At 30.5% G+C, this 25,868-nt stretch overlaps 1 protein-coding gene across 1 annotated transcript in view; it reads left to right on the top strand.

The window, feature by feature from the left end:
- Window positions 1-25,868, top strand: part of LOC148281008 (metabotropic glutamate receptor 2-like) — a 508,075-nt gene that overhangs the window by 211,098 nt on the left and 271,109 nt on the right. The window contains 2 exon segments of the mRNA XM_088227463.1: window positions 7,633-7,803; window positions 11,752-11,896. Coding sequence (XP_088083589.1) covers window positions 7,633-7,803; window positions 11,752-11,896 — 316 coding nt within the window.

The following is a 25,868-nucleotide window of genomic DNA, read 5'->3' as shown; positions in this document are numbered from 1 at the left end:
GTGCACAAATGTCGAGATCAGCGAACTTTGTAAGGCTGAGACATGCATTATCGACATACTGAAGAAAGGGTGCTGCGTTTGTTTGGACATGTGGATCAAATAGACAACAAAAATGGCTAAAAAGATCTACGATGCGAATGTTGATAGATGCAGAAAACGAGGTAGACTGAGAAAAACGTGGCACGATCAAGTCCATCCGAAGTCCGAAGATGGACATTTCAAGAGTAGGAATAATCAGCGTGCGTGCATGAGAAGATGTATGAAAGTAGAGGAAGCTAGGTCTGTATGCAAAGTCAGAGTGATATGGCGTTCTATTCTCTCTGCCTACCCCGATGGAGAAACCGCATGATGGTTTGTTGTTGTTGTTGTAAATCTTATTATTTTAAAACGAAAATATTTATTGCTCAATAATTATTTATTTCTTGTGGTTTCTTTATAATTCACAGCGGTTTAGTTTGGATGGACACAGTTATATGATTTCGAGAAATGTATGTTAAGTAAGTATACTTCAAAATTATTTAACTAATGTCAAACTACATACAAACGAGTTTTCGAATGAAATAAAAAATGTTATTTCATACTTTAATTTCAAAAGTGTCACCGATTTATTTAAATATTTCATTATAAATTTATGACTAACAAAATACTCTCAAAATATTTACCCATGTTGTTGAGGCTTTTATCTCAAATAATGCAAGTGAATCATTTAATTGACAATTGATTTAATATTGAAAAAATCAAAAACAGATGAAGATAATTATAAATGAAAAGTTTCAGCCCTGTGTCCAGGCGGATGAAGAATAAAGTCATGTGTGTGAAATAGTACTAGAACCCTAGACGAGTGTTTTCCACTTGACGGCTACTCTACGATGACTTCACCTTTCATTACAACAAAAAAGATCTAAATACCCTACAATTGGAGTGCTAATGTAGTGCCCTTTGCACCACTAGGTGCGGATAGGGAAATGAAGGGACAAAGTAAATGCTTTGAAAGTTAAAAATAATTCGTATACTATCATACTTCTTTGTTTGTCGTGTTTAATAAAAATTCTACCAGCCCGGATATTAAGGGTTGGTTTGTAAACTAATATACAGCCTTCAAAATAAACAAAGGAGTGTTTTACGTTAATTGTGCGAGCCGTTTACTGTTTGGCTAAAATTCAACATAGGCTTGTGGCAGCTCTGGAATTTTCAGGCTTTCGTGTAAGGCATCAAATGTAATGTCATTTGCTAATATCTGGTGAAGGGAAAATAATTAGTTTTGCAATATTTTCTGAATAGTTTGAAATTTGCTACTATTTCAAATAAAACTTTGCGTGTGGTACAACAATTACTTTAATATTTATTAATTTTTTTGACAATTGTAGTATGCATTACTTTACGGACTGTTTAACTTATCACGTAATGCAGGCTGTAAATATAAGTTAGAAATTAATAAATAGGAAGCAGATAGCTGCTTAACTGCCGATATGTACAGAAAAATTGATTCTTATTATTTGCAAAAACCGTATTCAGCAATTGAATTTCCCTATTAATGGATGAATTCTGGCTTCCATTTGTATGGCTTGTTTAATTATTGCGAACATACAAACTAATATTTTCCAGTTTATTTGAATTATATATTATACTTCCCGAAATTCAAAAAAAGTTTCTGAGATATCTCTGCATTAAAGAGTACGGGTTTTATCCTTGTCTCTATCCGACCAAGTTTCTCCAGGGTATGCTCGGCTACAACAGTTTAGATACTAGAAGGAATGTGTATTTGACTACACATTTTTATCGACTGTTGCGCGGTATGATCGATAATTCTGAGATTATAATGAGCATTGGTTTGTATGTTCCTGATAATTACCTAAAACAGCGTCAGCATAGATTGTTTCATATTCCTATATACAGGACCAACCTGTTGATGGTCATGCCTGTTAGAAGGGCTACCGTTATGCTGAAGAACATCGCTCTGGATATTGATCTGTTCTATGTATCCGAAGGAGTTTTCCGGAGCAGGATTCTCCTACTACTTTGACATGAATCTCATTCTTGTATTTTTTTATTTTGTATAATATGTACGTATTGTATATATGTTTTTAATTTGTATGTTATATTTAAAATAAATTAATTGAATTGAATTAAATTGAAAAATCGGCTTATAGAAATGTTTACTCAGTAAAATTTGACGACGAAATTCGAGGGTGTTATAATCGAGCACCCCTGCTAGAAGTAATGATGGATAACACAAGAATGGAAATTTATTATAAAATTATAAGTATCGCGAAAATCGCTTTTGAACCTTTTCTATTTCAAGGATGTTGTTCGATTCAGAAGGATCCCAAATTATGGAGCAGTATTCTAGTATGTTGCGGACTAGTGTATCATTTAATGTGTGAACTGCAGTAGTGGTATTTAATTTTAATTTTTTATTTTTTTTATTTGTTTATTTTTCCATACATACATATTATTTGCATAGAAATAAAATTACAAAAATACATCTTAAAATTTCGAAAGAAAGTTATTAGAGTTTCGAAGCATCTTAATAGATTTATCTACAACATTGTTAATATGGTACTAAAACGTGAAATTCGCCTCTTTATTGAACTAAAGGGAAACATTATTGTGACAAAAAATACAAGATAAAAGCGTGGACATTTCCAAATTTATTAAAATTATAACTGGAATATTAGTCTTTCACGTTTTTTCACTGTTTTTAAAAAAAAATCAGATTGTGGTCCCGTGGCTAGTGTCTCGGCCTCACGGCTCAAAGCTTCGTGGTTCAAATTCCACTCAAACACAACTTGATGCCCATTTTCAAATAGTGAATTATTTACAACTCGTTGAAAATAGCCCTCAGAAGTAAATATTTGGGTAAATCACAAGAACACACATATTTATTTAAAAAATAAAAAAAAAAAAATAAACAATAAATTACTATGGTAACGGTTTTCCTATTTTTTTCGTGCCACCTCAGATATTTTTTTAACAAAGGTTCAAAATATTTTAATTTTGAATAACCCGAAAACAAGACGTTTCGCGCTCAGTAGGACAAACGGCACGTGTGACGTTTTGGCGCCAAACTTTATGACGCGTGACGTCAAAATGACGTGATACCGTTTTGCATGTGCTCATTTTTAAATACGAAAATTTTAAAAGAAAACTCATTTTAAATACAAAGATAACTATATTATTAAAATGGCAAAAATCCGCACTATATATTTATTATATTCTTAGGGTTACTCCTAAATTATGAAAATATCCTTAAAGATATTAATTTCCATATGGTGGAAATAAAAAGTTGACAGGAAATAAAAAATAAATTGATAGCTAAAAAATTCCAGGTTGTGGTCCCGTGGAGTGTCGGGACTTGCAATTTTTCTTCTTCCAAAAACTCAATGTTTTTCTAATCGGAAAAAGAGCGGCATTTATGACTTTGGGGCCATTAATAGGAATATTTTTTGGTCTCGATACTAAATGAAATTATGTTTCCTTGAAATTTTGGCTTATTTATCACTATCGTTGATAAAGATTTGCATTTTTCTTCCGTCCAAAATGCATTTCTGCTATTGCATAACTCTTTCAACTTACTTTAACGCTTCGGTTTTCAAAATGATCTCATACCAATCTGTGTTACAAATTATAATTCAGAAAGAGACAATTCAGTTATGCGTACCTACGTTATTTTTACCGATTTGATAGTTTACTTCTTTTTATAAAATCAATAGGTGGACGATCATTAAAATTTAAAACTAAGCGGCATACTGACGAAAAGTTATAATCTAATATTTGCATATATTATTTGATATTTCTTCATTTTTATGCAAATATTTCCATTTCAATTGGATATTTGAAATCAAGCAATAAATCTGATTGGAAATGTTTCGTACGATTTTTTCAGACGATTCGTTGAATCTATTGTGCGCTAAGCAAGAAGCTGGAATTGAATACGGTAACATTTTCGTTAGATCTCTTCAATATAATTTATTTATTTAGTTATCTTAATTGTCGGCCTCGTGGTGTAGTGGTCAGCGCGTTTTTCTACCGCGCAAAAGGTCTCGGGTTCAATTACTGACATAGTTGACATGAAATATATTTTTTAAAAGGTGTCACCACAGCTGTCACCTGAGCTCTAAGACTGATCATCTTACCTTCATGTTATAAAAATGATCAAGTAACGCTACGATTGGTGTACCAATGCAGTGCTCTATGCACCATTACGTGTGGATAGAGAATGATGATGATGATGAATAATCTTATAGTAAAACGTGGCAAGAACTAATCACAGAGGTTGAGAAGAAGTTTCATCGCTCCCTCTATTTACTGAAAATACTTCAAAATTGTTTTCCAACCAAAAATATAAAAAGATATGTCCTAATCCATTATTTTTGTTTCTCTGTGTTATGCTAATATTTGCTATCTTGACGTCAATGTGGAACTCATAGATCGTGTGAAGCGTTTGCAGAAACAAAGCATCCGCTTTATTTTTCGTCTCAAATAGTATGACCATGTATCACAAATTCACTCCGAACTCAAGTGGCTTCGTTTTTATCAGCGCATAAACTTTTGATCTCTCTTACTTCTATATAATATTTTTTACAACCTTTGCGCTCCAAAGTAACTTCCTGAAAATTTTATTTTTCTTTCTGATCATGGTCTTTTGCCTCATTCTTCTGAGGAGAGAACACTTTCCATTCTTTGACACATCATTCTTCATCTATTCAATTTTTGTTCAAAGTGCTAGACTTTATAATGAACCACCTCTTCATATAAAAAAACACCTTCAAAAGTCGCCCAAAATGCAACTTTATATTCTTAGAACCCTGACCTTTCTTATTTTATTTTTGTTTTTTTAAATTTATATTTATATTCCTTTTCTTTCCTTGGTTCCTTTTTTTCTCTCTTGCCAAACTCATAACCTGATTTCACATTCCTCATCTTTTAATATGAATAGTATAATTTACTTTCGTTTCGCTCAGACGGCTTTTAAATATACAGAAGTTATAAACAATTTTTAGATGTAAATGTTTATTCCAAAATGAAAATAAATATTTATTAAAATAATAAAAATACCAGAAGCTCAAGTATTATTAAAATTTAGTTGAGGATAATTGGTTCTTGAAGATTGATAAAGTTTTAGCAAATAAAACTTATTTTGGGTCATCAATGTGTTTGTTCCCGAGAAAGCGAATTTTCGGAAACAGAGAAATTATGTGCAAATTCGACTTAGATTTATTCATTTATCTAAAATAAATTTGATGCTTCATTGACCGATTAGGCACATTGAAATAGGTACATAAGTCCAAATCAGGAACTTCAAAAATATTTTTAACAACTTAAAAAACGGATACTTAAGATATTATTATTTTATTGCTAATTTTAAAAACTTTAGTTTATTCTTTCTCGCAGAAAATTCAGTTTAAAATTTATGAACCGGAAAAATTTATGCTGGATTTTTTCAATTTTGTAACAATGTAGCATAGATAGTAAACCAAATTTAAGAATTTGATTTTAACTGACTCTCAACTAATAAACAATTGAATGCTTTGATTGATAACATTTATTTAAAATCTTTTGCTGACCTCAACACAAATTCAGGTATGCGCATACCCTTTTTTGATATATTTTCTAAATTTAATGACTTTGATAAAATTTTAAATAAAATTATTTATTAAACTTCTTGGTTTAGTTTTACTTTTTATTATTTTGACCAACGAGCGCTTTCGACGTTGTAAGTAATGTTTTCTGTCCGCTGCTAAAATACTTATTTGATCTTCTTATCTCCAAAATATGTTAAAAATAGTATAAAAGCTGTAAACGTAGTAAAAAATTCACCAGTCTTGAAAATACCTACTTATGCGAAAGCGCTCGTTAGTCAAATAATAAAAAAAGCAAAACTAAACCAAGAAGTTTCATTGATAACTTTATTTATTATTTTATCATAATCATTAACTATGGAATTTTATCAAGAAATATCAACAAAAAACATCAATATTAATATTTTCTATATGACTACCAAAAGAAAGTTGTTCATCAAATATGATACCAAGGTCTGTAATTCCTTTTACAGAACCAAGGATTACACTGTTAATATAATATATAAACTTCATCGCTGATTTGTAAGCTTTTGTAAAATAATAGGCAATGGCGACCAATTGTTATTTGAGAAAACGGCTAACGGCTCAAATGGCGGCCCTTATGTGTGTCAGCGTAGTTAAATTTTTATATTGTTGGTATGATATAATGGTTTTAAAATATCCTAAAAACATTTTGTTGAAAATTTTGCGTATTAGCGTTAGAATGATGTTTAAAGTCGCAAGTGCTTTTACAATCACAAAAGAAGATTAATCAAAAACTCTTTAAATGAATATTTATAGAAGAGAAAACTACGTTTACTTAACATTTTTTAAGTCAAAGTACTTTAATTTTTCAGGAAGGTTACGAAGTGAATTTACTATGTTAATGTATTCAAATTTACTCTTTAGTTCCAACTTTTCAAGTAATGAACACTCTTCTGTGCTTGTTGCAGCACTTTTTTAAACTAACGTTTTCTGCCTACAAATATAACCGTCCCTTATTTCATTTTGAAACGTATTTTAAGAATACAGTAATTTAGCTTTTTTTCATGTTTTCAAAATTAACATAGGAGAAAATAACGAATGCTTTTTGAGTCGTTTAGATGACCGAATTTGCAATATCTGCCTTTTTGTGTATGTTTTAACATACACATTAACTTATTTTCTTTCCATACCAGTTAAAACATTCTAATTTAACTAGACATGAAATATTATTTACAATATTCTTTTGAATTAATTATAATCTTTTACTCTCTTATTCAAACACAATAGTTCATAGAACATGATGTAAGTACACTAAACTTCATATCTTACTACAATATTTGATTCGGAATTTTTGCTTGAACCTGATAAAACAACATGATGTTTGAAAACAAAACACTATTTTGTAATAAAAATTGTTCGAAAGTGTGTTTGAGGATATTTATTTGTGTTAGAATATTTTTTTAGCGCTTCTGTACATATTTGGTTTTTCTATTTAGTTTTTCTATTTGGTTTTTCTACTTGGTTTTTCGTATTTTCTATTTTCTCTCTATCTATCCTCGCCTCTGTTGTATACACCATGATTTGGTCTGAGACATGTTTTGTATATCCGAATTATGTTTCCAATAATCATGTGTTCATTTTACTATACGACATTTCTTAGGCATCTAGACGTTTACTAACTGAGATGGATATGTTCTCATCATCACTATGACAGCATCATCTACACGGCATGTGATGTTAATGACCTTATCTCCCTTAGTAGATTCACTCCTTTTTTATTCTTAAAAGCGTTTTTTATACATATTTATTCTGTTTATGCAAGAAAATGTTTTAGGCGTATATATTGTTGTTGCATATTTAGTTATAAAGGTGCTAAAATTGCTTTGTTTCTTTGTTGTTCTCAATATGTGTTATTTTCTAAATGCTTATATTATTTATGTCCCAAATTGAGTTATTGTAACTCCTGGGAATGTAATTCAACGTATTATAATTGTAAAATACTTTGAGTAATATGGTTTATTAATAATAAAAAATAAACTTAATTTAATTTTTAAAACCAAACATAAATTTTATTTCATTGTTACAGGTCTCATTCTTCTCTACAAGTCCTGAGTTGTCCAACAAGCAACGTTTCGAGTATTTCACGAGAACTATTCCATCCGATCACTACCAGGTCAAGGCGATGGTGGACATTGTGAGGGAACTTGGTTGGAGCTATGTCAGCATTATCTACGAGGAATCAAACTATGGAATCAAGGTAAGAAAACTCTCTCAAAACGCTTAAAAGAAAAAAAGCCAAAGAAATTTTCCGCAAGCAGATAAATTCAATATTTTGTAGCTGAAAAAAGAAAAAAACGTTTCGTATTTAGAGACTAGGTTAAGTTACAAAAACAAAGATCTAGACTTTCTTTATAAATTTAAAAATATCCTTTATTCAATGTAAACATATCCGATATTGTTAATAATATCTACGATGTTGCTCAAACAACTACTAAAATTACTTTAATAATTTAAAGTGATGTAAAATTAACATAATTTTGTATCTGCTAATAATAAAAAAAATATTCAATTATCTTCTGTATTTTTTTATAAAATAAAAAAATTACATTTTTCGTTTATTATTAATATTTTTAAAAATAATAAAATTGGTTTTTAACATTTTTGTTTTCCACCGACCGGTTTCAAAGGAACACAAGCTTCTTTATTAAGGTTAACCTAACTTATGAACTAAATCATATTTTATTTTTACGGTGATTACTAAGATTACATTGATACATATGGAGGTAATAAATCAGACGGTTTAAAAAAATGAATTATTTTGGCACCTAAAGTGTTCTTTTACTCTAATATTAAAGTTTCTTTTAGTTTTATCAAAGTTGATTGAATCGCAATCATTAAAATTCAATAATTGGTATTTGCCAAATATATTATATTTAAGGACTTTGTCTTTGTGATTTTAAAAAAATGTTCTTTTATTATCAGTTTTGTAGAATTCGGGTTTGATATTTGATGGTAGGAAATAATAAAAATACGTATAAAGTTTTATTCCACTTTTATTTATGAATTTTTACCAGTGGCGGACCAGTGAGTCTGACGATGTCGGTCACGACGAAACCCGGTCACTGGTGAAAATTATAAATAAAAGTGGAATAAAACTTTAAACTCTTTTCAAATATAATAATTAAAAATGCAGTTCTACCAAGAAATGTCAGTAAAAAAACACAGTAGGGAATAAGATGATTGCTTATTAATTTTTCTTTTATAAAAACAATCCACCTCCAATGTTTGGGTGGGTTAGCTTTATCTATTAAGGTAGTAGAATATTAATATTTATTTGTAAGCTTGCGTTTTTGTTTTTGTTTAAATATTTTATCAATTAGGTGCTAATTATTTTAATATATTATTTTTCTTGTATTAATTTATCTTTCGTTTTTTTTGTTTCTTCTGTCTAGTTTTAAAGATCGCATCCATCACACTTAACACTTCCTGTCATAAACAGAACAATATGACTAAAACACGTGATTTATTAGCTCCATATATATTGAAATGTAACGTTTGTGGCCCAAAGAGTGTTCAAGGTCCTAGATGAACATATCAAGTAATACAAAACGAAGGCCATTTTCAGGAGAAGTGTACAAGTGTGGGTTTTGTCTAAGATAAGAGACTACTGCATGATACTGCTGCGAGACATTGAATAGATTTATATATAAGGCAGCCTCCTTGGTGTAGCGGTCAAGAAACTTGACTCACACACGGACGTTTCCGGGTTCGATTCCCGGTGAGAACACAAAAATTAAATGTGATTTTACTCAAGCCTGGGTGTTCTGTGATGTAATTCACCACTGTTATTGGGCCTCCTGGCCTGTTGTGGTGCATAAACAATTTTTTTTAATGCAAAAATCTTTTTGGCGTTTTTTCCAGATGTTTATTGAAATTTACGTTTATGTATATTAATATTTTTTTTAGTATTCTTTAATAATATGCATTCTTCCACTTTCTATTTTGTTGTATATCAACTCAACACAGGGCTTTTGGCCTCATATAGTTAGGGATACGTAATTTTTTTTGTAATATGTCTTTATACGATTAAATATAACAAGTGTGTGATAATATTTAAAAAGGGCTGTAAAAATAAAAATAATATAATTCCTTCTTTAAGTAAACCTTAATAAAAAAGCTTGTGCAGTTTTGAAAACGGTCAACAGAAAAAAAAATGGTTAAAAGCAAAGTTGTTTTATATTTATTTTTTCATAATGAATGACCACAAAGTTTTGCTTAGAATATAAATTTTGTCTTTTTTATGTCCAATCATGATGCAAGCAATTGCAGGGTATCTTTATCATTTGATACATGAATGCATGATAATCATTCCTACGTTTTAAATAAAGTTACATAAAAGCTCACATTGCTACAAAATCCTTACGCATAAATATGAAATAAGCAGTTTCGAAAAATGTGTTGATGGTATCTGACACATTTATATATAGCGCAATATAGCTTTGTTCATCATTGATTTAAAAAAAATACAATTAAATTAGTTACAAGTAACTTAACTAAAGATGCAAAAAACATCAAGAGATTAGTCAGTATAAGGTAAAGATCCACATAATATGTCACAACATATTAATGTGCTGTTATGTTTTTGCATTTAGTTTATATCGACATTTGAATGTTTATACATTTGGCGTGTCCAAGATTGTGAAGCAGGTTTCTTTTATTCCGGATATTTTCTTATCCATTTTTTTGTTTGTTCTTTTCCTAAATATTTCAGTTTTCGGGAGCATTTCCAACGAGTTCAAAATAATTCTCTATAAGAAAACGGGAATCAAATTGTGGTAGAGCAAGGTATGAAACTAGGCTTCGATTCTGCTGCACTAGCCAAGAAACCACAACCCGTTTTTTTTTTGTTTAAATGAGTGCCTATTAGGATATTTATTAATGTTGAATTATTAGTAGTTTTTTTTAATGATTATATTCAAAAAATATTTTCATAATTTGAATACAAACTGAATGATGATTTTTTAAAAACAAATAGTAACTTTTAGAACAAACGGTTAACAACAGTAGTAATTCAAACATAAAATAAACATCGTGTTATATTGATCAATATTCTACGAGTATTTTGTTTATTAAAGATAAATTGTGCGTAAATTGATTCCTAATTCACTTATAATCCAATCTGTGTTGGTTTCAGAGTCGACACAAAATAAATTATTGGGAAAATTAACGAATGTTTACGAAAAGAAAAATACACATACATGACAATAAATAATTTAAATCATTATATAAGATATAAGATTATATAATATAAGATTTCATAATAATAATTTAAATCCGAGTCGAAATGTGGCTTGTGTTTGAATCTTGAGCTAAACTCTTTCGGCCTAATTTTTCTTTGCACTTCTTCATATCAGCCCGTTTTTCCCTCTACTGGATATAGGCCTCATCCCTTTTTTTATACATATTTCCCTGTCTTGAGCACGCGATGTCATCAATCCATCTCGACTATGGTCAAATCTTTGTCTGGCCACATGACCCGCCCACTGCCATTATTGTCTTTCAACTCTTACAGCGATATCAGCCACCTTTGTAGGGCGTTTTTTTTTCTCGTTCCTTGTTCGGCATCAAAATAAAACGTGCATTTGCCTTTCCATAGACGGGTGGGTGCACTTAATTTTGTGGACACTTCTGGCTGACATGGTTTCAAGACCGTATGTTGTCACCAAAATAACACCATCTTTTACAGAGCTATGTTTAAAGTTCTATAATAAAGGACTGTCTTAGCTATGTTAATGAATTTATGGCTAATTTATCAAGGTAGAAGAGACCAAAAAAAAACATTTTAAATATAACTCACGGCGTTTGTTAATTGGATACGCATCAGCAGATATAACTTTGTGAAGCGATGACCCTAAACGGGTATTTATTAATCTAATTAGGACGATTTTATTTATTTTTATAAAATGATTTAAGTACCCGTCGGTAAACCAAGTAAACGTCTTTTTTCTTGTGAAAACTAATTTCTGTTCGCACATAAAGTAGAGTTTATTAAAATGTTTAAATCGGAATTTTAATACCAAAATGTCGATCAATATGTAAACGCATTTCTACATTTATTGTGGTCATTTCATTGGTTAAAAAAAGGATGTCATATTAAATTTTATTATTTGATTATTAATTATTCATTACTTGGATTTTTTTTCAGGCTTTTGAAGAATTAGAAGGACTTCTTTCGAAACACAACATCTGTATCGCTGTAAAGGAAAAACTTGTCAAGGATTCTGGAGTAGCTGAAGAAATTGCATACGACAATATTGTTTTGAAACTTCTTACAAAACCCAGAGCCCGGGGTGAGTGATTTAGTTTTTGACCTTTTCGCAAACATTTATAATTAGATTGAAATAATGGTATTGATTCTTGTGTTTTCAATTTGAACCTATACCAACTGGTGGATCAATAGTCCTTCTTGTTATTTAATCACCAAACAATTTTATTATTTTCTAATATGTTTTTGTGATTGAATCAAAAGAGTCAGAGAGTGATACAAATATGTCCAAAAAGGCGGGGATCTGACAGTTATTGTAAATAATTTGTAATTTATTTTATACAAGCGGGTAAATTACTTGATTTTTTCCAGCAAATTCCTTTGTTTTGTATTTCAAAGCATTTAACGTGTTTTATTCAATGTAAAATGCTTACTTTTGAGAAGATACCAATAATAAGTACGATTTTAATAACAATGTTTATTGGATAAAAAGGAACATTATTAAATCGTTTAATATTAAAATTTTTAGTCATTGTTACAACTTTTGTGTATATGATGTCACGTAATTTTTCATTAAATACAAGGTATTTCTATAACCAAAAAATAATTCAGCGTTTGCTAAAACAGGCCATAATTAAATATTTTTTATAAATAATAGAAAATAGGTTATATAACAGTAAATAGTGTTTTATAAATAAATATATGTGAAAGTTGCTTATTTTGTACCAGGTTAATAATTTTAAATTGTGGACTTTTCTTCTTTTTTATAAAATAGAAAAAAGTTTCTATTTTATAAGTATTGGAATTAGGAGTTCTAAAGTAGGCCAATCAAGAACTTCACTTAACATTTGCACTAATGAAGAAAAAACCACTTAAAACTCTTAAGAAAAAGCCGGTCTGTTGACAGTCATTGACCGGCCTTCCGTTCTACTAGAAGAGTATTCGGCATTTTGAGTCCTACTTTGGTTTATTTTACCAATATCCTACACTTACTTGGCCATGTAAAATACTACCTCTTGTGTGAGTTTTTTATGAAGTATCATCGATCCAAAGATGCTTAGGTTAAAAAAGCCGAGGCGGGCATTAAAACGATGTCATATTTCATACTTAATGACATACATGGGCCTTTCAAATAAAAAAGAATTTTGTTGATACCTCATACACAACTTGTTTTGTTTCATTTCAAAATCTACCTGCCCTTATTAAAAACCCCTTTAGAAATAAAACCTTGCAATATGCAAAACAAACGATAAACGGATAAACTGAAACTAGATAGATCATACTAAACTCTACTCGCGTTGGCTTTGACGTTTGACGTTAGATCACGTGACCATGATAAACGTATCCTCTTCCACTGTAATCGGTCAAGTTGGTTAAGGACTTTTTATCGATGTGATAAACATCTGTGATGGCGCTACTGTTAAATTCTGTATTGGAATATTTTTAAAAAATAATTATATTTAACATTTTAAATAAAATTATGACCAGTTACAACTTTATCCAAGAACAAAATTAAATAAATTGCACAAACGTGTTACTTGTGTTGATTCATTAAAACACATATTTTTTATTATGTTGATTGGTTTAAAAATATATTAAAATACTGATCAGTGGAGAAAATATTTTTTACTTATTTTTTCATATCAAAAGCTATCGGCGTACGTTACACGTAAGCTCTCTTGTAAATTGATTTAAAATCGATTTTTCTTTGTCTCGTCCACATAAAAATATACCATACGAAATTTTACAAAAAAACATATTTCTTTGAGCACGTTTTAAAGAAAACTTTGGAATGCGTTTGTGAAAAAAACTAATCGGTTAATTCACTACTTTAACCAAATGGCTTGGAATTTCCGCTTTATTAAAGGAAAAAGTCGTGTCATTCTACAATATTTGTCTATTTATCCTAGAAAACTGCTAAAGCGGATTTCTCCAGGGGAAATACGGCAAAGAGTATGTATTAGACTTATGCATATATGTATGTGAGTAAGTACTGATGGAACACATCACATAAGAGTTATGAAACATTTTTTATACAAGTATTTTCCATAAACATGCTTTTAAGGAGATAAAATTCAAGTCGAGTTTTAGTCTTGTAGATAGAGATGTGAGTAAACACCAGTCTTCAGTCTACAGTCTTCTTTAGAATAGATTATCTAAGTAAGGAGGAATCTTAAACAAAATTTGTATACAATGTTTTTTAACGTTTTTGTACATGTATATAGTTATTTGAACATAAACAAACTTACTGCCATTGTAAAGGAATTTTTTTTAATTAAAAAATCCCTCATCATTACTCTCAATATTCTCGTTAAATAACTCTCCCTAGTACGTTGGCTGCTTCCGCCCCTGTTAGAACCTAGATATATATGCCATGGTAGCATTGTAGATTCACGGACCAAAGGTCCCAGGTTCAAGTCCCACTCTACCATAAATTAATTTCCATTTAATTATATATTTGATGTGTAATAAAAACGAAATTTAAATATGATACATACTCGCGCTCCAAAATAAATTCTACTAGTCTCTTAATAATGCTTTTTATTTAATACATTTCACAATGTTTTTCGACAATGCCAGTGCTGTTTCAATAAATAATATCAATTCTATATTTTTGAATTTTTTCTAACCAGGTATACGTGCTTTCCAGTTTTACTTTATATATTTCTGCATTTGAGCAACATTAGAACCTGGGTGTGAGACATCCAAACGCACTATCTCAACTCGCACGCAAGGCACTACTTAAACAAAGCAAACTGTCGATAAGTCAGTTTTTTTATTCTAGCTACTGAATAGGAAAGGATATGACGTTGTCAACTCTTTACGCTGTAAGTTTTTTTTAAATATGCCGGGTGTCTTATATCCAAGTCCATTGACGCCGAGTTGATTGAAGTACTAATACGGCATATTTAACAGTAAACAATTAGTTGTAAGTTACTCCTTATTTGATAAAGGCTTTTTTTAATAACGAAATTAATTTTGAAAGGAAATTTCCTAGATGAAGTTTTTTGAAATTAAAACGAAGATCAAAAACACCTTAGTTACTACGGAAAAAGTTTTCTGTGTTCAAAACTTTGCTCTTTATTAATTATTATGCTTGAGAGGCCTTAGTCTCAAAATACAAATGAAACCATCTTTTTATTATTTAAACCGGGTTGTGGTCCTGTGGCTAGTGTTTTAGACTCACGGCTCAAAGGTCCGGGGTTTAAATGCTCCTCTACCCTAACTTGAATCTTATTTTCTCATTGTGAAATATTTACAACTCATTGAAAAATGACTCAAAATAAAACATTTGGATAAATCATAAGAACAAATTACAGTATTCGAACAAAACTCAAATTTATATTATATTTTTTTACGGAAATGTAGATAAAATAAGATTTTAAAAAGTACTTTTAAAATATTTATGATTCTGAATTATCTTAAAATTAGGACGTACTTTTAAAACTAAATAACAAAGTCAATAAAACTGATCGTTTTATGTATTGACTTCTGTCTGTATATTTGTTCTTCCTATGTAGAGTATGTAAAAAATAATTTCAAATTTCCGGTTTCTTCCGCCCAATATACTCTAAAGTAAAGTAAATGGGTCTATACAAACCGAGCCCGACTGCCAATTTTGCTTTTACAAAGTTGTTCTTTATAGAGGTGGTTGATTTACTAAAGCTGTTTTTTTTATGATAACTTTAAACATTTTCATAAATTGTTACGGTAGGTTGGGAAAGATCGATAAACCAACTTTAATTTAAACTTTGTTAGAATTTGTCCAAAAAATTCCTACACAAACTTGCGATCCTTCCCTCTCAAAACCAGCGGCCACAACGGTACAGCATGACGAGACTACAAACACAGTGATTTATTAGAGATAAATAAATTTTATTGAATCGGGTTGTGGTCCTGTAGCTAGTATCTCGGACTCACGGACCAAAGGTCCGTGGTTTGAATCCCACTCTACCCCAATTTGATTCCCATTTTCCAATAGTGAGTTATTTACAACCGTTGAAAATAGCCGTCAAAATCAAATATTTGGATAAATCATAAGAACGCAAATATTTATTTTTTTTTAAAAATTAAAAAATATCTTAAATAAAACATTTGCTTTGCAGTATGTGAATTTAATCATAAACATGTGAATTTATAAAACTGATATATGCTTTTTAAGACTACTTAATTTCTATGTTGATCTTAATACGGTGAAGATAATACTTAATTTTTAAATTGATTTAAATATGAAAAATAAAATACCGTTTTCTACAAACTCCTAAAATTTCAATGTTAACTGTTTAAACTGGCAAATAGACAAATCGTAATTATAAATATTCTAACGTCATAAATTTATTTTTTCTAAGATAGGAAACATAATTAAATTATTCCTGTTGTGATTCTTCTGAGTTGAAAATGCAATGCTTCTAATATGATCAATGTAAATAATTTGTTGTTCATTAACAGATTTCAAATTAAATTATCTGAGTTAGACCAGGTGTCAATCTAAACAGCTTGGAAATGCTCAGAAGATGGGATTTTTGAAAAGCATGGGTTTCATCTGGGTCCGCCTCATCTGCAATGTTAAAATGTAGTCCGCTGATCGGGTATCTAACACCACGCTATAACCTCAGGAGGCTTCAGATACAACTCCGCGATCCAATGATTTCTTCTTTAAATGCAGCGCCATATTATTTAAGAGTTGGAGAGACATTCATCTCCGTAACACTTCAGCTTGACTTTATCATATTCTTCATATTTGGCTTGGTGTGACAATTATATGTAATATAAATCGTATATGAAATATTAAATAAACATAAATAGGTAAAAATGGGCTCTGTAAATTACAATCCAAGATCAATGTGAGTTGTAGAGTCCGTGTATGAGCATAAATAAAAGTGATTTGAATACTCACGCCAAAGGCAGCCCCTTATACACGTATGCAGAGACAAAACTTAAGGTGAGGAAAGTACATTCTTATCTCAAATGCGGAAAATAACCCGAAGGTGAAGACAATAGAATGTACTTTCATCACCTTAAGTTGTGTCTCTGCATACGGGTATTAGACAGCGATGCGTTGCCTTACATGGTAGACACGAAAAAGACAGCTTAGAAATGGCACGTTTTTTAGACATGTATATAGAAGATAACCAAAGATTGGTCATGTTATTATTGTCTGTGTCAGCCAGCAGTAAATGACCGTTATGATTTTATTTCCCTTATTTGATTATTTATACGCCTCGCACTATAAAACTAGTAATTATGTATATTCTTACAATATAAAAAACCACTTGTAAAAAACAGTGAATAAGAAAATTGTGTTCCTAAAATAAAAGGCAGTAATTATGATCATTATCATACCTTTATCCGCATGTAAACGTGTGTGCATAGGGCACTGTAAAGGCATACTAAATGGAGCGTAATTTTTTTCTTGTGTGACCCCAAGAGTGTTCAATGTCCTGGATGAACATATTAAGTTCTCCAAAACGGGATCCATTTTCAGGAGGAGTGTTCACATTTGGATTTGTCTAAGGGAAGAGACCATTACAGGAAACTTGTGCAAGACATTGGAAATATTTATATATGGTACAATTAAGCGTGTTAGCCAGTTGCTTATTGAAATTTATGTTCATGTAATAATTTTTATATGTAGTATTTTTAAATAATACATGCATACTTCTATTTTCTATTTTGTTGTATCTCAACTCAACGCAGGGCTCTTGGCCTCATAGAATTAGGGACACGTTCTTATTTTTTTGTCAAATGTACCTTTATATGAATAAATAAATAAATAGCTCAGTCGTCTAAGAAGTTGAATAACTTAGATTTGTTTGACGACTCAATAAGCTGCTTCAAACTGAAGCAGATGACATCAATTTGTATTTTTTTTCTCTTTTCCTGAATCAAAACTTCCAACGGACCACGCACCATACACCACAGCTCAACACTTAAATACCACAATCTCTGTCTATTTAGTTGTTCTTTTCGGAAGAACTAAATATGTACTTATTTATTTTGATGTTTATACGCCGTTTCTCTGTAGAGGTAGGCAGAGATGATTGTATTGTATACGAGTACAGACCTCGCACCCTCTACATTTATACATCTACTCATGCACGCACGCCGATCATTCCGACTTTTTACAGGTTCTTTTATTCAAAATTTTTATAAATGTTTATTTATATATCTTAAAAACGTGGAACTGTGTAAAATTTAATAATTTTTTTATTGTAAGCAAACATGCGGAATCTGGATAAATAAAATTAAAAACCAAATAATTGAATTGGTTTTCTGTGGAAAAAAGTTGCTACTATTTGTTTGTCAATAACTTTTTAAAGAAAATAAAACCATTGAATGGATACCTCAAATCCACTATAGAAATAGATATAAACCAAAAAGGAAAAACGTGTTTATTTAAAAAACCCATTTAATACTTAAGTAGGCTTTTATAGGCCAGATTTTACGCATTAATAAGCAGCTAAAAGTAATGGAATTTCGATTTAAGAGTTGAGAAAAGAGTTACTTGTCGCAAGAAGCAAAACGTAGTTCTTGAATCAACCCTTACGTATGTGAGCAAAGTAGAAAATTGGAAATACAATGATGAAAATTGGCGGAATTCTATGAAAATGCAATCTCTAGGGCGAATTTATGGTAAAACAATGTATGATATTTGCACAAATGTCGAGATCCGTGCATTACATAAAGCCATTCTAATTCAAGAAATGAGTACCGCGTTGGTTTCGAAATGAACTTTTAAAATTTATTTTTACCGATTCGGCGGTTAGTTAATGTTTTTTTAAATTATCATTTTTAATATTTAAATTTTTTAACAAAAACAGTATTTAATGTTCGCTTTGAATTTTTCCGTGAAACTCATTGAAATTGAGAAAAGCCAAAGGAAACCGAAAAAAGGGTTTTTTGTTTTAAGTAAATGTAAATAACTTTTTAAAAGGTTTTCTAAAATGTTTTGGTTCGTTGTTAAATATTCAAGTGAATTTTAATAGCATTATTTTTGTACTTTTCAAATTGTTACTTCTTTTAAAATTATTTTAACATTATTTTGAATGTTTTAATGTTTATTATAATTATCAAGTTAATCATTATCATCATTGCCTTTTCTCACACTTGTAGTGCATAGAGCACTCCATTAGTGCACCATGTGCTGCGTATGCTGTTTATTTATGTTACATAGGGGTAAGATATTTAAGCTCCGTAAGATATCATATTATGGCCATGTGTTAAGTGGTGTAATGGTCAGCGCGTTTGCCTATCATGCAAGAGGTCTCGAATTTGATTCCTGACATGGTTGGCGAGAAATGTTTGTTTAAAAAGGTGTTTCTACTCCCTGGACTGGTACCTGGAGCGTAAGACTTCATCAATCATATTATTTATTTATTTATTTACTTAACTTTTTGTACACAACATTATTTGTACATTGGCGGGCTTATTGAAAAATGGTAATTTCTTCCAACCAACCAATTAAATAAAAGTTTTATGTTTATAATTCAAGTTCCAGAACATATTCAACAGAAAAAAAAAGATTAAAAAGCAAAATATATATAAAAATAGAAATAAACGTATTTGTTTATAAATTACCTTAAATCAAAACTATTATTCAATAAGAAAAAGGAAAAAAGGAAAGAGGAAAAAGGAAAGGAGGAGAGATTAAGGAAAAAAAAGGAGATGTTTCTTCAGACGTGATTTAAACAAAGATAATGTAGTAACATCTTTGATGGTGGATGGGAGATGATTTCACAGTTGAGCCGCATGGACACTATATGAGTTAGAAAAGAAAGAGGAATTGTGGGTATATGGAGAGGGCCTTGAGAATTAGAACAAAGAGGCAAACCATGAACTGATAAGCGTTGAAATTTTTCACACAAGTATATAGGAGCGTTAGGACTATGAAGTACATTGAACAGAAGTGAGAAGGAGTGATAGTCTCTCATCTTGCCTTCGTGTAACAAAATTTATCAAGATATGCCGCGATTTGTGTACCAATACAGTGCCCTATGTATCATTAGGTGCGGAAAGGGAATAATGATAATGATGATGATGTTAAGAGGTGATAAACATGCCAGCTTGTCATAAAGGTGAAGATCGAGAGACGTAGAGGGGTCGAAAGAAATAACCTTTTCCTGTCTTCGAAATATCCGATCATAGATCAGGATCAGAACTGTAAAGGAGCTACTGCTCATGACAGGGATGCTTTCTCCCAAGGGGTTGTCAACGTCGGGGGAACCCGACATGACACGTGAAGAAGAAGAAGGGAAATATTATCAATCTTGCGCTTCAGGTGCCAGTCCAAGTATTGCGAGAAAGTGAAAAAATGAATATTTAAAAAAATATATAAATAGTATCAAACTTGACAGGAATTTAACCAGTGACCTCTTTTATGGTAGGCAAACACGCTGACCGGATGCGGATAATCTTTCATCCTTGGGAAAAAACATGAAATAAAATATGAACTATTTTTTTTTTTTTGTGGTCAAATATTTAATTAAACGTCAGTACTTATTTATGTTTATCCATTTACCGAATTTTATATGTCTACCGCCTTCTAGACGTATTTGTCTCTTCTTCAGGACACTAATTATACTTACATGAAAATCCCACTATAAACCTTCACTATGGGTGTTTTTTTATTTTTTTTCAATAAATAAATTTCACAAAAAGTACATGTTTTTTTAAAAATTCTATACATATCTACTTTTACACATCTAGTAAATGTTATAACGCTACCAAAAAAAGAGACTTACTGGTGTGCTTGGAGAGTGACTTACACTGTTGTAGTTTATATATAAGAGTTTATATAATTTTAAATACGAGTGCATTAAAAAAAAAACATTCCTATGTTATATGATATATAAAGAAAAAAACATAAAACAATAATACATTAATACTAATTAAAATTTGATGTAGTTTTTTTACGTGTTCAAAAAATTTCTTTAGGTTTACTTTAAATTTATTTAATGAAATATTATTTTTAATAGTTTTTAGTTCATTGGGAATATTATTAACATTATTTTGAGTATGTCTTAATATATGTAGGAAAATTTTCCCGTATTCCGACCCCTAGGTAGTCATCAAGACGGACATGTATTTAAATAGATATGGAGAACATATAAGAAACAGTTTATGGCATTCCAGGCATTTACAGGGCTTATGATATATCGTTGGCTGGTTTGAGTGATCACTGAACGCACTGTAACATTAGCCATTTTGATCACGCTTGAACTTCTATATTTCTTTAACTCTTCCATGTGTAAACTTTTGTAAAATTAAAAAGCTGCTTAAACTTAAATCATAGTGGTTGCGATTCATCAAACCAAATCTTTTCACCTACTAGCCAACTACATCCGAACATTTTTTTCAATTAGTATTCTTCTCTTACCGATTATAATAAATATTATGTCAAACATGATAACTTTCTAAGAGTTGGAATTCAGTTTTTGTCTTAAGACATTTAGACATACTCAAAATATTGTTAATTAAACTAAAAGGTGTTTTAAAAAAAGCAAAGCAATTTATACCCGTATGCAGAGACAAACCTTAAGGTGAGGAGAGTACATTCTATTGTCTTCACCCTCGGGTTATTCTATTTGTATTTTAATGGTATTAGTATTTTAAAATAAGTTAAAACAAGTTATCAATTGAAAAGAAAAAAATATTTTTTTAATGTTTTGATTAATATTGTTTCATCAATCTTGATATTAAATTTAATATTTAAAATAATAATAAATTATATGCATTAACTTATTTCTTCTTTCACAGCTATGTTTTTTTCATTAGTCCCTTGACATGGGAAACATTTTACATCATTTTAAAACATGACTCAAATACATTTTTCTTTTTAAAGTCATAACCCGCTAAGCCTCTTTTTTTAGGCTTGTCAGCAGATGGGGTGGAGGGGATATGAAAGGAGGTACTGACGAATACCCCACAACACCCGGACCAATTGAGAAAAAAATATTTTTTGGATATTTTTCTTGCAACTGGTGGGAATTGAACCCGCGACGCCAGCTTTACAGTTGGACGTCTAACCAACTGCGCCACGGCGCTCGTCAAACATCATAAAATAAACTGAAACTTTTAAACAAAAACGCTTTTAAATAAAAATATTTTTTTACATTTGTCTTGATCCACTCATGATCATAAAAATGTAATTGGGAAAAACACCACACCTTTTTTTCAATACAACTAAACTCACCCTCTAAATATTCATCTTGAAGGAATTGTTCTAAAATACGTGAAAAAAATGTTTTCGTTGGAATAATATTACTATCCAATATTTTCAAGGTAAAATAAATATACGCTTCTTCTCAAATTTCGTAGTTACACCTGTATTATCGGAATATTTTATCTTTTTCTTTGTTTTGAACGCTGACAAAAATATTTAAATTCGCTTTGTTATTTTATTGTAGCGGGTCATAAAAGAAGCACGTGTTTATTTATGTAATTTGGAAAATCTATTGTATTTGGTACCTTATGCTAGAAACTCGTTTTTCTGTCAGATATCATTTAATCTACGGCATTATTAGTTTCATTGTATCCAAGCGGATAAAAAATACAGTTCTGTTTGCGAAATAGAACCAAACTCTGGACAAATGTTTTCGAATCGATCGCTGCTCTCAAGTAAAAACTACGAGATAAGTTCACCTTATTGTAAAGTGGTAGAAGCGTTTGCTTACGATCCTCGAGATCCGTACGTAAATTTATGATTTTGAAGGTTTTTTTAACTGCAAAATTATCCCTGGACTGGCACCTGAAAAATAAGTCTGATCACTTTACTTTCATGTTTATAGAGAATCAAACCATGATGCATTTGGTTTATTGGAAAGTTACTGCCCGATGCACCACTGGGTGCGGAAAATGGGAAGTTGATCATGATTTATTGTTTATTTATTTTTTAAATTTATGGTATTTTTTATTTTATTTACTTATTCATACAAATACATAAATATTACCAAAAAAATAATAACGTATCTCTAATTATATGAGGTCTTGTGTTAAATTTGGAAGAATCCACATTATTAAACAATCGTAAAAATTAAAATAAAAAAATAATTACATAAACAGAAAATTATACAAAATATGAAATAAAGATAATGCTCTTCAATTAAACTCCCTAATATTTTTTTCTTTCCGCCCGGTTTAAACTCAACGAAAACTAATAATACAAATACAAAAATACTTTTTTTTATTTATTTGACCAAATAGCGCTTATACTTTCTAATAGGCATCTTCAGACTGGTAATAGAATTTATTCAAGAATTGTCAATTAATAACTTAAATTATAACAAAAAAGAGTATAACATATTATAAAAGAGTTGGAGAACATTTTAGAGAAGGAACATAGAAGACTAGGCATCTATAGGGCTTATGAACTGTCATTGGCTGGTTTTTTCGCCATTTATATTTTAACAACTTTATTCTTTCTATTCTTTCATCTGTTTATGTTTGTGAAGTTAAACAAAGTTAAGTTGAACGAACATCTATAGGTGAAAGAAAATAAGGGATATAAGTCTTCGAATATAGGCAGAATGGTGAATGTTACCCAGTGTGTAAAGTGACCTTTAAAACCAGCTAATGACATGTCATAAGCTTTGTGGATACCTAGATTTCTATATATACTTCTCTAAAATGTAATCTATTTCAGTTGTAATCTGTTAATATTGGCAGCTCCCTAGGGGGTTCAATCTAGTTTTTGTCTACCAAAATTGGAACAAACTCAAAACAGGAAGGAATTAAAATGTGCAATTCTAGGCAGAATGGTGAATGTTACGCAATGTGTAAATTGGCCACTTAAACCAGCCCATAACAGGTCATAAGCCCTGTGGATGCCTGGACTTCTATATTACCTTCTCTTAAATGTTTTTCTTTCTAAAGAAAATGAAAAAAAATCCTTTCCTTTTACGCTCCGCGGTTCAAAAACTCAATATCCACTTTCTTGATGCTTAAGGTCAAACCGCACTATAGCGACACTGCGCTGCACTCCATATATTTTTTGTCGAGCAGCGCCGCTGAAGTGCAGTCACGCTCTGACACTGGTTTTTTCAATATGGTATTTATTTTTTAATGTTTCATTTGAACATTTTAAAGCCTTTGAAGGCTGCAGCGCACCACAAAGTTCTAACCGAGGAATTGATAAGGTTTTTAATGGTGAAACTCTGGATCTCGATAGTAACAAACGAAAGTAAACTCCAGAAGAATCAACAAGTCGTAGATAAACTAAACAAGCGTAACTATGTTCCAAAGCATCTGAAAATCCAACTAAATTACAATCAGTATGGAGCGGTGCATTAAAAAAACCTAGGAACTTTCAAGTTCGCCAAGCAATTCATTGAAGACACAAAATTCTTCCAAATAATGCTTATTTATTTATTTATTATGTCACGTTTTACATAAAACTTTTTTTTTAAATATGAGATCCTCACTGGGTACAACTCGTGTCGAGGCATTCATTTACATGATTTAATATAATATAAATAAAGTGTCTAAAAAATATATTTAAATTACATATAAAATATTCAATATTCACATTTAAATCCACACAGATGTATATACATATATAATAGTAAGAGAAAAAATTTTTTTTCATCAGGATCTCTAAAAATAACAAATTATCACGTACCGCAAGTCGAGTATATAAAACATTCATTTGGGAGATCATTTAAGAGCATGAAATAAAATTGTGATTATTAGACAATCATTTCCTAACCTCAGTGACTTGAGGGAGTTTTTCCATACTGTTGTTATTTTTTTATTTATAATTACACTCGTTTTAATATTAATTAACTTATTAAGGATTTTTAGACTATGCCAGTATCAACCCATAATAATTAGCAATAAAAAAACATAGTAAAATTAAAAAATTAAATTAAAATGACATGTGATGCAATAGAAGAACAGTCTAGAAAAACAAAATATAAATAATAATGTTCCAAAGAAGACAATGTAAAAAAAAAGACAAATTATGTGGATTTAAATTTATACATAAAAAATCATCCAAAATAACAATTAAAATCAATAGATCTTTTTTTTATAAAAACATAATTGAAATGATAATTGAAAAATGGTATCTAGAAACTCACTCTCCTACTGTAGTAAGAAATGATAGTAATAAATAACTTGCGAAATAACAGCTAGTACTTAATTCAATAATACAAAAATACATCATGAGAAAACATAAAAATTTCAAGATTTATAAAAAGCGAATAAAACTATGGAAGGAAAGCAAAATAGTCAGTTTCTGCTAATCTCGAACTTTAAAAATATTGTGAATCTCGTTCCTTTCGATGTGCGGCAACGTATTGCAAACATTTTTCTTTAATACATTGGCACTTGTAAAGTTCTTTATTTCTGCCGGAAGTTGATTAAAAATTTTAAGAGCCAGGAAGGTAAAGTTTCTTTGAGCTAGCTTTGAGTGAGTGGTAGGGCCAAGGTAATTAATTATTCCCGCTATATTTACCTGTGTCCTGACTTTATCTACAGATTTCCAGAAGTTCACAAGTGCTTCTTAAACAAATAGCTGCCACACATCTATACGTAAGTTAAAGATGGAAAAATGGAAACATATGAATCATATGTACTGTCTACACTACTTCTACTACAAACGCATTAGAGACCGTAGCCCTCACAAAATGTAGAAAAACTCAAATGCACACAGTGATCCATGGAAAGATCCATCCTTGGTATAAGCCTAAGAAGAAAAGTAGGAAATGAGGAAATTAGGAACAAAACTATAATAGCGGATATCATGAATCGAGTAGCAAGACTGAATTGGCAATGGGCAAGAAATGTTCCTAGACAAGACCCCACAAGATGGACCCCTAAAACTTTAAGATGGAGACTTTGGGAGAGTAAGAAAGTCGTCGGAAGAGCTTAAAAAAGATAATCTGACAATATAGTTGCTGTAGGGGGTAAAAAATCCGCAAGCAGCAACCGACCGAAAAAAATGCAAGGATATGAAAGTGGCTGATTTCCAGGAATGAAGGACAGAAGGCTGGAAAAGATGTCAAAGTCAAATATTTTTTTCATTATTTTTCAGAACTGGGTTGTGGTCCCGTGATACA

The sequence above is a fragment of the Micrasema longulum genome, unplaced genomic scaffold, assembly GCF_059751315.1.
Source record: "Micrasema longulum isolate JH-2025_06_02 unplaced genomic scaffold, ASM5975131v1 h1tg000505l, whole genome shotgun sequence".
Taxonomy (NCBI): domain Eukaryota; kingdom Metazoa; phylum Arthropoda; class Insecta; order Trichoptera; family Brachycentridae; genus Micrasema; species Micrasema longulum.
The sequence above is the reverse complement of the archived record's forward strand: the minus strand, read 5'-3'. Positions and strand labels throughout refer to the sequence as shown.